Source organism: Onychostoma macrolepis, chromosome 24 (assembly GCF_012432095.1).
Source record: "Onychostoma macrolepis isolate SWU-2019 chromosome 24, ASM1243209v1, whole genome shotgun sequence".
NCBI lineage: Eukaryota > Metazoa > Chordata > Actinopteri > Cypriniformes > Cyprinidae > Onychostoma > Onychostoma macrolepis.
Genome location: NC_081178.1, coordinates 5,384,667 through 5,398,153, shown reverse-complemented (window position 1 = coordinate 5,398,153; position 13,487 = coordinate 5,384,667). Strand labels below are relative to the sequence as shown.

At 37.6% G+C, this 13,487-nt stretch overlaps 1 protein-coding gene across 1 annotated transcript; it reads left to right on the top strand.

Annotated features, from left to right (window-relative positions):
- Positions 1 to 3,606: 3,606 nt before the first annotated feature.
- gbx1 (gastrulation brain homeobox 1) lies at positions 3,607 to 6,782 on the top strand. Its single transcript, XM_058765750.1, has 2 exons — positions 3,607 to 4,196; positions 5,517 to 6,782. The coding sequence occupies exons 1-2, from the start codon at positions 3,761 to 3,763 to the stop codon at positions 6,029 to 6,031; spliced, it is 951 nt and encodes a 316-aa protein (XP_058621733.1). The 5' UTR covers positions 3,607 to 3,760; the 3' UTR covers positions 6,032 to 6,782.
- The last annotated feature ends 6,705 nt before the right edge of the window (positions 6,783 to 13,487 follow it).

Genomic DNA, 13,487 nt, shown 5'->3' with positions numbered 1-13,487 from the left:
ATTCATTATTACATTAACCACCACACTGGGGCGCCATGGAGCTCAAGTGGAATATGAATTCCTATTGAAAGTTCTCAAATCACTGATAGGATTCATTTAGGAAAATATTTAAAAGTAACATTCTGAATGCTTTAATGTTTTCATTTTCATGTAAAATAATTTTTTAACTGTATTTTTACTGATGTAACTAATTACTTTTAGCGAATTTACTTAAGGATCAATATATATGCACTGTACACACTCAAATCATACTGACTAGTGGGCCAGCTACAAATGCATTTAAGTATTTTCCAGTAAATATGTTCAAATATGTTCCAGTAATCTATAAATTATATAAAAAGCATTTTTCAGAAAGGCAAGGTTCGATTATTCTATTGTATTTTATCAAATTGTCCATTTTTAAGTGCTTGGTTTGATTGATTTGCTTGTCTACACTGAGGTTTTCCTTACAATATCCCTTGTCCTTTTTTACGTCATATTTTATATTAATAGAGGACAAAAGAAAAGCTTGCTGAAACACTACAATTCAGTGATTTGACATTCATATTCAACATTTTTAAGGTCAAGATTGGAGAAGAAGGTATCCATTGCAAAAGGGGTTTGTCTCTGTCAATGAACGCTGATTTAGGCGTAGAAGACAATTTAGATCATGAACATGATGGATTATTATGAAAACTACTGATTACATTATTTTCAAACGGTTAAGCTCCACAAGTATGCATCACGTCCATTTTTGTTACAGGCCATTATCAAGTCTGAGAGACGAGAGACATCCTCTAGCCACTCGGAGATATGTGGACATATTATGTGATTATGATTATGTTATGAAGAAGCATGCACTTGAATAGTAACCAGAAGTAAAGACGGAGCGCAGAATGATCCGGGGCCAATGTGAGAGCCTCATGTGTTTAATGATCCTGTCATCTTGACCCATTAAAAAACACCAACAATGCAATGGACATTTGAGTAAAAGGATTTACCAGAACAAATTATGAATAATAATAATAATTTTGGTTTAATTGCATTAACATATCCATAAATGATGCTGCTTGTTATTATTATTATTATCAGGTTGGATGCAGGTGAAGTGCACTTTTAATAATTTACTGCTTTTTCAAAATAAAAATATGATTTAAATGTCAACTTTATGCATATTCTGACCTGGTGTCCTGCTTTACCTGTATCATCCTCACACACTGCAATCATAGCACATTTTAGCAATAAAAAATGTTTTCCTCTATTAAGCTGCATATTCGGATACAAAGTCATTAATTGCGCGTCAAAGATAAAGCATTGGTTTGTGATTTCTGTCTTCATGTGTAGTGCATGTAGCGAAGAACAAAGGTGCAAAGCAATTGTCTACGAGCAGATCTTTGATAAAAGTCTCATATACGATGACCAGGAGGAGGGGGGCTCTGATTGTATCCCATTCAGTAGCGTGAGAGAGAGAGAGAGAGAGAGAGAGAACGCTGTCTGGATTCAATAGATCAAAGAGCACTGCTCCTGAATGGAGTCATTTGCAATTATAAGAATAATTAGCATCTGTGGGTCCTCCATCGCTAATCAGAGTCGGAGGTGATGTGTTTATGTCCTCGCGCAATCAGACGGCCAGTTGGAGAGCTCGCGCCCCGCAGGACTCAATAGCGCCTAATCATCATCAGAAGTGAATTGGCATTTAAACGGTAAAATGATCTCCGATTAAATTAATGCTTAGCGGGGAAAGAGAATCCGCTCGGAGGGTACAATTTTAGACCCCTTTTCTTTGTTTTTTCTTTTATTATTTTTCTTCTAAAATCGAAATGATATTCTCAACTATTAAAGAAAAGTATGGTTACTTTTTCTCTTAAAGTCTTGTCCTTCTTAATTTTCTGTGTACTTAACATCTTGTCAAATGATCTGTGTGATTTTCCACCAAGGATCTTTCCTCTGAATACCTGAAGTTCTTTGATCTTTAAAAATACATTAAAATGGATTTCATACAATGACTTGAACATCTGTTATGATTAACACGTTTTCAATTTATGAACTGCAGTCATTTTGATATCTTGTCTAACGGTCCAGAGTTTGAAAAAAAGAAAAATTACTCTTTAAAAGGATGAATTACTCGGAAAAAAACAAAAAACAAACTCCTGACTGCCCGTCAAGGTCATTCAATTTTTCAAAAATACATTTTTAAATAAAAAGGCAGGTTTTGTTGAGGTCAGATGAAGGCCAGTGTGCGAATTATTCAGTGACTTTCAGGGAATTTCTGTCAGTAATTTACTAACGTTAGATGTAATCTGTTGACAACGTCTCACGGATTTAATCGGTCTTTTCGCGGCCCTAACACCCTAACGTGACATAAGCCATCTAAACAAAACTTTTTTTGCTATATACTTTCAATATATAGCCTAAATATTGAACAAAGTGAAACATAAAGACAGTTGGCCTACTTGTTTTGTCGAAGTTCCGCCTGGGTCGCAAGTGAACGGAAAGCGCTCGCGCTGCCTGCTGTTGCTATGGTTACCCCCTCAGACTAAAGCGATCGCGATTCTTTTCGCGAGCGTAGGCGGCGTATACATTTTTAGTGAACTTACCTAACTTCTGAAACGTTATTTGAAAACGCTTTTGAAATGTATACAATTCACATTTCCACACAAATGTATATAGGCTATTTTACATTTCACATTTTAACCTCCCCCCCACCGTTTGTTTTGACTGACTTTAGGGAGGTTCAAAGTGTAATTAGGAGGGTCAGGCCCTCCCATAATTCGCACCCTATTCATGACTAAAAATTCATATGTAAAAAAATAAAAATAAAAAAATATAAAAAATGACATTTTGCCAAAAATGTAGAAAGTTGTATAAACACTTTTTTTTTTTTTTTTTTTAGAAAAAAGGTTGAAACTAATAGCTAGCCTATGTATATAAAAATTGCTTTTCTAAGCACTTGATATGTTACTTCAACTAAATTTAGAAATTTCTTATTTTTATCATCTAGAAAACCCATCTATAAACAGATATAGATATTTATAGTCATATTTTGTAATTCCCCCCAATTTTTATCAGTAAGAGTTCACACAGATCTCTACATTCAAACGTCATTTCATCAGTAAAATCTCTCTCTTGGGGATAATTGTCGGCCAGATTCACTCTTTCTCCCAACAGAATAGAAAAGACTCTCTCTCACAAGAGGGCCGAAACATCTGCCTCTCCGCCCTCACGACTCCGATGCCATCGGCCTCTGAAAGAATCAACAAAAGAACCGTTGTTATATATCTTCCCTTGAATACAAAGTAATTACTTATCATCAATCAAAATTAATAATAGTTGATTGGGTTGGTGTGGTCAGCGCAGTCCCCTCACATTCGCTTTCCAGAGGAGGGGACTTGACCCACTGGGAAACTACCCCCCCTCTCTCTAGGCGGCCTAAAAAGTCAGAGACTGAATAAGGAAATGAAGCGTAATTTGAGGAAGATGGATGAGTCTCCAGGGCAACTCCCCCTTCTATCCTCTTGTATTGATGATAACCGAGAGAAAGAGAGAGAGAGAGAGCGAGAGAGTGAGAGAGAGGGCTGTGCGTGTGTGTGTTTATGTCTCAGTATGTGACAAACAGAGGCTGAGACACTGAGAGCTCCAGACAAAAAACGCATCAGGTCTCAGTCAGTTGGACGGCGAGGACCCTACAGCACCATCAGGATAACCGTGGACCACATTTGGGTGATTTGTCTCAGAAGGCCACTGCACGGGATTTATACGACTAGACCGCGCTCCCTTCACCATGCAGAGACCGAGCGGTCCGGGCGCGGCGTTTTCCATTGATTCTTTGATTGGCACTCCACAGCCCCGGCCGGGCCACCTGCTCTACACGGGCTACCCGATGTTTATGCCGTACCGACCGCTTATGATTCCACAAGCCCTGTCTCATTCGTCATTACCGTCGGGCATCCCTCCCTTGGCACCGCTGGCATCGTTCGCGGGGCGCCTGACCAACACTTTTTGCGCGGGGCTGGGGCAGGGGATGCCCTCCATGGTGGCGCTCACCACCACCCTGCCTAGTTTCTCGGACCCTCCAGATAGTTTCTATCCCCCGCAGGAGATGCCGGGACCCCGGTTAGGCGCGGACGGGACGGGGATGAACCGGCAGGAGAGCCCGCATGACGACCTCAAGGGCTCTGAACTCCTCAATTTCACGGAAACTTTTCAGGCGGTTGCAGGTGAGCGCCGGACACGAACTCTCACTTTGACAGGTGGTTTAATTACGAGCGCAAAAAAGTTCGAACGGCCTTTATTCAAAATGAACGTTCTGTTTAGAACCCAAAGGGTTTTACAGGCAGATGCCGAAAGTTCCACAACAAACTTTTATTCTCTAGTTCTTTAGGAAACTGCTACTGTTGTGTTAGATATAAACCCGTAAACTAATATGCTAAATAAAACAACTTTCAATGTAAAACGAAAATTTTATAAAAATGGTTCTTGATAAGAATGATGCGCTTTTGGTGAACATAAAGTGCTGCAAAAATTCATGTGGAACTCCATAAAAAACTTTATGCGTGAACTTTAAGATTGCAGCCTACATTCAGTAAGAAATGTTACGACACTTGAAAGTTAAGAATTGTAAAAAAAAAAAAATGAAAAATGAAAAAAAAAGGCAATGGCCTTTGAATGAAAATTCACCGACGTTGTTTAAAATAGTCGCTTTGTGTGCTGGAATAACAGTGCATTTTATCATCTGTTATTGTTCTTAGGGAGTTCATAAAATTATCGAAAGACAAATGAACGCATCTGAGCTTGAAAACTTCCATTGTCATTTGATTTGTATTCAGGTGGCACAGGCCTTCACTCTTGCCACTGGAGAGTTTCGAAACAATGCTACAAAACGATTTGGGTTTTTAGAATAATATTTTGAGATATTTCTAAATAATTTCTGCAGAATTAGATGTTTTAAAGTTGAAAATAGAGCAGACTGAATAAGCAAACGATATAAACAAAAGCAATTATTCTATAGTTTCAGCACAGTGTTTTATTATTTCGTAACTATAAATTATAAAAATATATTTTCACCATCCAACCTGATACTGTCATTTCTACTAGAGCTTTCGAGTTTAAACACCATTTTTTTATGAACTTGCAGGTTAATGTAGCCTACTTTAAAAAGAAAAAGAAAAAAGAAAATCGCTTCAGCTCTTGTCGGATTTTATTAGCCTATGTTTTAGGATATTTATGAAATAATGTCTATAGAATCAAGCAGTAAGCAAACGATAAATAATTAATGTTCTAGCGCACTTTAACATTTTTTATTTTGTTAGAGAATTTGACGATTCATTTCTATTCTATTTCAATTCGATTTTTTTGATATAGCCCAATTAATTCGAGGTTGCCAAAAAGGACTTTTCACTGCAGTTCGTCACCAATTATAATGTTAAACTTCCATTTTAGACGGTCGAAATGTTTCACATAAATCCTACATTTGTCTTTTGCACAAATCTGTGTGGAATATTTGTAATGATTAATGTCTTAATTTTCATTCTCTTCAGGCGAAACCAAACTCTACAGTTCAGATGATGAGAAACTGGACCTGAAATCAGCGGAGGCCGCGTGCAGTGACAGGGAGGACAGTTCAGCCGACAGCGAGAACGAAAGCTTCTCCGACGGCAACACCTGCGCTTCAGCGTCCCAGAAAAGCAAACTCAAAGGCGGCTCACAGGACGCGTTACCGCCGGGCGGCTCGGCGGGAAAGAGCCGGAGGAGGCGGACTGCTTTCACTAGCGAACAGCTGCTGGAACTCGAGAAGGAGTTTCACTGTAAGAAGTATCTGTCCCTCACCGAGCGCTCTCAGATCGCGCACGCGCTCAAACTCAGCGAGGTCCAGGTCAAAATCTGGTTCCAGAACCGCAGGGCCAAATGGAAACGGATCAAAGCCGGCAACGTCAACAACAGATCCGGGGAGCCCGTCAGGAACCCCAAAATCGTGGTGCCCATTCCCGTGCATGTCAACAGGTTCGCGGTGCGGAGTCAACATCAACAGATCGAACCGGGCAGCAGGCCATGAACTCCTCAATGAAAATGACCCTGAACTCCTCAAACGAACATTTACATGACACACATTCCCCCAGGTCAGGGGTCACACACTACAGATGCATGAAGCACACCTAAAAGGAGACCATTCCAGTATCTAGAAGGATATTCAGTGACTTTTAGGTAACACTTTGTCGACTTTCATCAATTAAAAACACGAGGCCTATTCAATGCTTAACGGGTCATCGGTTTACATATACATTCAATTCTGAATAGCCTATATGAATCAAAGTTTATCATAGTAGAACGTATATTAACACATGACCTGTTAAACATTTTATATTTTTGAAAGTTATTATAAGGCGTTACCGACTTTTATATCTGTTCAGTATCGACATTACGTTCAGGTTTATTCTTTTCCTTCTCTCCCCTAAAATGTCTTTATTTTTAATTTATTATTTTGTACATTTGTAAATATTAAATGTGTCCATGCGACACAAATGTGCACTATACGAGACTGTAAAGAGACATTTTTAAAAAAAATAAGTATTTATAAGTTGCTGTCATAGTGAGTTTTTGCATGTTGCCATTTGTTGTCTAATTTTCCCGTATGCTTTTAACGGGCCGTTCTCGTTGTTTCGACCATTTTTTGCATGTGCTCTTAAAGCATTTCTGTCCCTTAGAGGCGGAATCTCCCCCAAGTTCTTTGTGAAAAAAGAAAAAAGAAAGAAAAAAAAAATCGGGATGGAAATAAATAAGCTCAAGAACACAATTACAGAGTGATATATTCCCATCGACGTCACAATAAATGTGCAATATTGTTGCATAAATGTATTCATTGCATGCATGTTGGTTCTTCTTAAATACTGTTTTAGTTTTTGTCTTCTTTGCAAACGAATTAATTAATTACTGATCAAGTCATTGACTCATTGATAGATATTTTATACCAAACATTATCCTTAAGTGACTGCTGGCAATTATTTATTGGCAACTATTTGATCACTTTTATTTGTTTATTTATTTATTTACTTCTTAAAATAAATGTAATTATGTCATTAAAAACTCCAATTAATAATATTTAATAATAAACTGACCATAGTTTAGTAAACATATAAGGACATAATAAGCAATTGAATTATTATATACAATTGATATATTTATAAGAATGATGCTAAAGTATGTACACTGTCCACTGTTGAACCTTTAAATATCAAGACATTAGAAATAATATCAGGAAATGTTAATCTTGCAATATCTCTTTCCAGGACATTTATTGTTTTAATGCACAGGTCACAACTTAGATCTCTATTTTCTTTCCTTCTGGTTGAAATAGTTGTGGATCCTTTAAAGGCGTCTTAGCTCTTCTTTACATCCAGCAGATTTACTTTATTTGATGCATTTCGAGCAGGTAATAGAGCACATCTGTCATCAGCGTCAAGAGACCATGGGGTAAAATGTTTATCCTTTTGTTAAAACTGAACATAGATTTATTTTATTTTATTTTTCAGAAAGTGGAAGCATTGCGAAGCTTGAGCCTTCTACATCTCTTCTCTTTAAATGAGCATTATTGGCCTTATCTGCATTATCTGCAGTCTATATTTTCATTCAACATAAACTTATGCAGATATTCGACTTTGACATGAAACATTAACTAACTGTTTAGCCTTGACACAAAATGCATTTGATTCGGTGAAAAACATTATTTATCATGTTAAATGAGACTATATAGTCACATGAAGAAAATGCATAAGAAAGATTCACAGTTTGCATGACAACCTTCATGCTACAATATCTTTCAAAAATGCATTCAATGCATGTAACGTGCATATCTGTGACTTAAAAGTCTCACCGTTCACTTATTCCCTGAAAAGTATGGCCTACTTGTATAATTAGAAAAGAAATTTGAAAGAGACAATGAATATGAAAGCACACTTTTACAAACATAATTGAGAAAGACTGACATTGACCCAAAGCAGCAGACAACCATCATTTGAGTCTACGATGACCAGTGCAGATCATCTAAAGAGAGAGAGAGAGAAAGAGACAGTGTGTGTGTGAGAGAGAGAGAGAGAAAGAGAGAGAGAGGGAGGTTTTTTTGTTAATGAGCATGGGACTCATTTGTCTCTCTTTGGGAGGCCGTGCTGTCTCAGATGAGAGTGATGGAGCTCTATTACACTGGTCATATCCAACACACTGTAATGAACTTCAACATCAATCATTACAGGAGAGAGAGCAAAAGACCACGCTGGGTCTCTCTCTCTCTCTGTTCCAGGGTTGAGTCTCATTCAGTCACTACAGTCTGTTCACAGACTACATCAACATATACAGTGATGCTGAAAAACCACTTTGCATGAAGGTAAACTATTTACATTTATGCATTTAGCAGATGTGTTTATCCAAAGCGGCTTACACTGCGTTCAAGATAAGCATTTTATCAGCTCATATGTTTCCAGGGAATCGAACCCATGACCTTGGCGTTGCTAGCACCATACTGTTTGAGGTACAGAAATGTAATGTAAAATATATGTACAGGAGTATAATATAAAAACTAAACAGCATGAATGATAAAACACATTCATAGTACATTTAATATGTTTCAGTGTAATTCAGTGAATTTCAGCCACATTATATGCCACATCAATGTTCCACTGTAAATGCATATACTAAAATGTAGTTAAACAAAGTGTTAAATTTATAGAATGTAGTGTTTAACTAAATAATTAACAATAATTAATCAAATGTTATTTATCTATTCAAATGTTACTTTTTTGCCATTGTGCGTCATGCACGCATGTCATGAAATAAGATTTATGACGTATGATGCATGAAATATAGTGATAGGTGATAATGCAAATGTTTTTGCCATAATTAAGCTGCATTTTACTAATGTAAATATGCAAATAGAGACAAAAATTGATGGAACAGAATGTCTTTGATATTAACATGAACTACTTTTACCCAGTTTAAGCTGGTCCCACAGCCCCACCAGCAGCAAAAACAAAAAACATTGAAACCATTTTAAACCATAGGGGAGACTGGCAAAGAGCAGCAAATGAGTTTAGGCTGGTTTTCGAAGCAGGAATCTAGACATAGGCCACATAAACACTGGACAGTTTTAAGAATGATAACAGCATTTAAATCTAAATCACTGTTCTGTGTGTGAACGGAATCCAGGAGTCACACCTGCAAACTGCTTGACGATTGACACAGTGGTAACCATGGCAGCAGGTTGTCCTCTCATCAGGGGCGCAACCATTCTTGACTACATCTGACCGAAGTATTATTAGTAACCGGAGACATTATCATCCAGTAATTCTTATTTTCTAAAATCACCATTCTTTATGCTGTTCTCTGGAGCGTCATGTAGAAACAGGACTGACAACAACCATATTCTGCCGCTGTGTGTACATGACAGGATTACATTTATGCATTTGTCACACGCATTTATCTCATGACTCTGGCATATGCTCTGCTGTTTGAGCTACAGGAATTAGGCCATAACTGGAAGCTGCTTCATGGCTAGAAACAGCAACAGGATGCCAAGTGTAACGTACCATGATGTATGACACACCAGCAACTGTTTTCTCTCATAAGTGCTAATAGGGAGAAGGAAAGCAACACCGAGCCGTGAATCCACACCCTCCATAAAACTGCACCCTGACCTTCTGAAAAACCTGTTGCAGAGCTCATGTCTTCACATTTAGACCGAACTGTTTTTGATTTGATGAAACGAGCTCACTTAAAGCGCAAAACACAATTCCCCAAAACAATTCCATAAATTATGCGCGCAGAAAACAATCTTATAAACTAATGAGGAATCTCTGAACTTTCTTGACTCGTATTGTCAGCATGTCGCTCTGACATGAGTGTGTAAGTTAATTGCTTCAGCCTCCAGTAACCGCTAGTGGTAAATGCCTATGAGCTGTTGCATTTACATATCCCCTCATTTAGAGACTCTGCTAATTAGCATTCTCATTATGCCAATTATACTAGCTTTAATTATTATAGCACCGCCACTAAAAAAAAAAAAAAATATGAATCGCAAACCAAATAGCCTACAGAGATATTCCACAAGGTGCTGTTCCGAGGATGCGGTGATGGGAATACCAGCACAGCTTGTCAAGAGCGGAACACTCTCATTATGACAATCAGATTAATTGTTTAATTGATATCCGAGCATTTGTTTCATTAACGGATCGTTAGGAAGCGCAAGGTAGCGGCTATTCCCGTTCCTCGGCGGAAGCGGCCGAGTCTTGGAAGAGGAGGGATGGGAAACGCGAGGCCTGAATCCTGGGGAGTGTCTGGTGGACGCCCACGCCGCTGATGTATGGGCAGATGCATCAAATCACACAGGATAAACAAGCGATGAATTTCATCAGTGCCATCATAGCCTTAATTTGGCTGCCTAATGAGTCAGAGCTAGTGGCGGAGATAAAAGTTGTCAGAGGCGCGGCTCTAATGAATTTCTTGCCACTTGTAATCAAGGTTGGCTGTCTGAGGGGCCATGATTAATGGAACCCTGGAGGATTCCCTCGGCCTTCAGCTCTCATTACAGCTAATGCATTCTCAGGCAAATTAACGCACTGAGAAGAGCGAGCGAGAGAGAGACGCCGAGAATCCAAACAAGGACGGGAAAGAAAGAACAAGTGATAAACGCAAGATTGAGAGAATGCGAGGAAAGAAAACATAAAATGGCAATTAAACAGCCTAGGAAAGCAAAATGGACTTTTTCAGGCTTTTAGTCCATGTCTGGAAGCTTTGAGCTGAGCATCTATATGCTAATATGGAAACAAAACGAGTATTAAGCACAAATACGCATCCAGGAAAAATACAGATGGATTCATTTTGTTTACGTCACAACCATGCAGGTGGCACTGAACTGATTTTTTTTTTTTGAATGGGTTTTTGGTTAATGCCTCAAATAAGGTCTGTAGTTAACACAGGCTTTTATTTATGATATTACATATGTAATACCCCACTCAAACACAAGTGGAAAAAAGCTAAACTCATCTACTCACTAGTCTATTTTTACAGCTTCATTGTATATCCCTTGTTAAAAAAAAAAAAAAAGTGTACAGGATTCTAATTAGGATTTCTATCATATTTTGGAACCATTAAGATTCCTATAAGACTTTCTGTTACAAAAGGTTTTGTTCTTATTCTGTTCATTTTCTTGTTTATTAAGACAATGTACATAAAAAAAAAATTAAAAAAAAGCTCACAGTAATCTCAAGTCCAATAAGAAACTCATTGGAATGGATTCAAATTATGATATTCTAATTAGAACTATTTTCTTACTGGAATCCACTTTTGTTTATTCTAACTCAAACTTTTTTACATTTTAAAGAAATTTAGTTGTGATGTTGACTTGTTTAAAGCCTAACTTTAGATTTGTATTTGGCAATTGCATTTAGGCTTCAAAATTCATACAATTTGGTTTCATTTGTGAAAATTATCATGATGAACAAGATGTGTAAGAATCATAAAATTTTGTTGGAAATTTTTTTTTTTTTTTTGAGGCAACCTGGGTTGGCCTACAAAACTACGTCATCACTGCAACGCTCCATACAAGTAATTCATATTTTGGTCTGGTTTCCTGTAAGGAATGCTAGTGTACTTCTGTGATCGAACAAAATACGTAAACAATATATACAAAACATACCATTTAAAAGCTAATTAGTCGGTTTTTAGGACTACACTAGATATTGATGACCTATATGAACTAAAAGACTCCAACTTTTCATGAAGAAAAAAAAAAAAAAAAAGATATATCCTGGTTTTCCATGATCATGTGTTTAGAGTTGAGAAAACACACAATAAAGCTTAAAAATATATTCTGACAGTCTTAAGCACACATTTTCATAATCTCATGATCAAGGAATGAATGACAAACTTTCTCAGCATTCATGGTATAAATCATTTTATTGGAGTGTTTATTATGTCAATAGCCAGCCAAGCATCCAATCACACAACAGCTAACTCTCATGAAAGCGCTCCGTCACGTTCAGAAGGAGCATTTAAAAACAATGGCAAATTAAAAGAAACAACAAAAAGTTATCAAACAGCTCAATAAAAGCAACAACAAAAGGAATTATTTACATCTTGCTTTTATAAATATGTCAAATGTACATATAATACACAAAGTACCTTAACGGCCAGACAATGTGGACACATTGAGACCCAAAACCAGGTACCAAAAAAAAAACCTTTAAAACAAAACGGTGCTTCTCTCTGCTATACGGCTACTCGAGGAGCTTTATGGGTGCATCCCAGCGTTCAATAAGCCGGCAGTCGCAGGGATGAGAAGGCGAGTGTTTAATATCATTTTCAACTGCCATATTCCCAAAAGCTCATCTTAGCAACCTCATGTAATACGCAGGAGCCCAAATTTAATGTATATTTTTAAAAAAAAATGATACATGTTCACTTTATGAAGATCAAGAGGGTAACTTTCCATGCATGTCATTGGGAATGAGCCTCCAGAATTAAAACGGGTTTAAAATACTAACCGCAGATGTTAAAAGCCGTTGCATTTCAAATCAATGGCAATTCTCCTAAAACTTAGTTAGATGAGGGTTGCATGTACAAATCTGACTCGAATAAGAAAGAAAACGTACCTGCTAGAAGGTAAAACACCTAAAAAACATGTAAACGTAAAATACTGTCAGGTAAGGACATCTTCCTCTCGCTTTCCCTTTAACTCACATGTGCCAAATATGAATAAGTTCTAATCATGATTTCATATTTCAAGTAAAAGTTGATGGCGTACACACTAACAAACGAGGGTTAAGGCTGATAGGTTTCAGATGGGTACATAACGGCCATCTCATCCAGAAATTGCCCACACGACACACAGCTAGCTGCAAGAGGGAGCAGGAAAAGCTATTTTATACACACATCTGTACATAATCCACATCACCATCCCATCAGTCCCATTCAGTTAGAAACACACGCCTGGATTCTAATGGATACAAAAACAGCCACACTGTCACAAGTGTGGAGGTCATTAGACTGGTAACAAAGGACGAGAGCATCTTATTTTGTAATCTAGTGTGTTGGTACCGTCCGCCGCTACTGAATGGATCTGTCATTAGGCAGGAGAGGGACGTCAGTGTCAAACAGTTAGAAGACCGCTTCAGAACGGTCCGGAAATGATTCGCACAAGGCATCCGTAATAACACAGTATTCGTCAGGTAATCAGGCCTTTCCAAGACAATCACGTAGAGGCTAAATGTAAAATAGCAATGAGTGTGATGATTTGGGTTTTGTTATATTGCACTGATGCTACAAACGGTAATGCGTTACCCAGCAGCCTTAGTGTTTTTGAGCTTCGTTCAAGGGCACAACGGTGGTACAACTATTAAAAGCGTGAAGTTTGAGTGAAAAATGCACTTAAATGTTTGATTTTTAGCATTAATCTAAAAAAAAAGAAAAGAAATAAATCACATGATTAAGTTGAATTTAATGAAGCATTTATGAATCTTTGTGAG

Excerpts from the sequence above, each read along its gene's own strand:
- gbx1 (XM_058765750.1), top strand. The coding sequence starts at position 3,761 with ATGCAGAGACCGAGCGGTCCGGGCGCGGCGTTTTCCATTGATTCTTTG. Across the intron at positions 4,197-5,516 it reads AACTTTTCAGGCGGTTGCAG|GCGAAACCAAACTCTACAGT; the intron begins GTGAGCGCCGGA and ends CATTCTCTTCAG.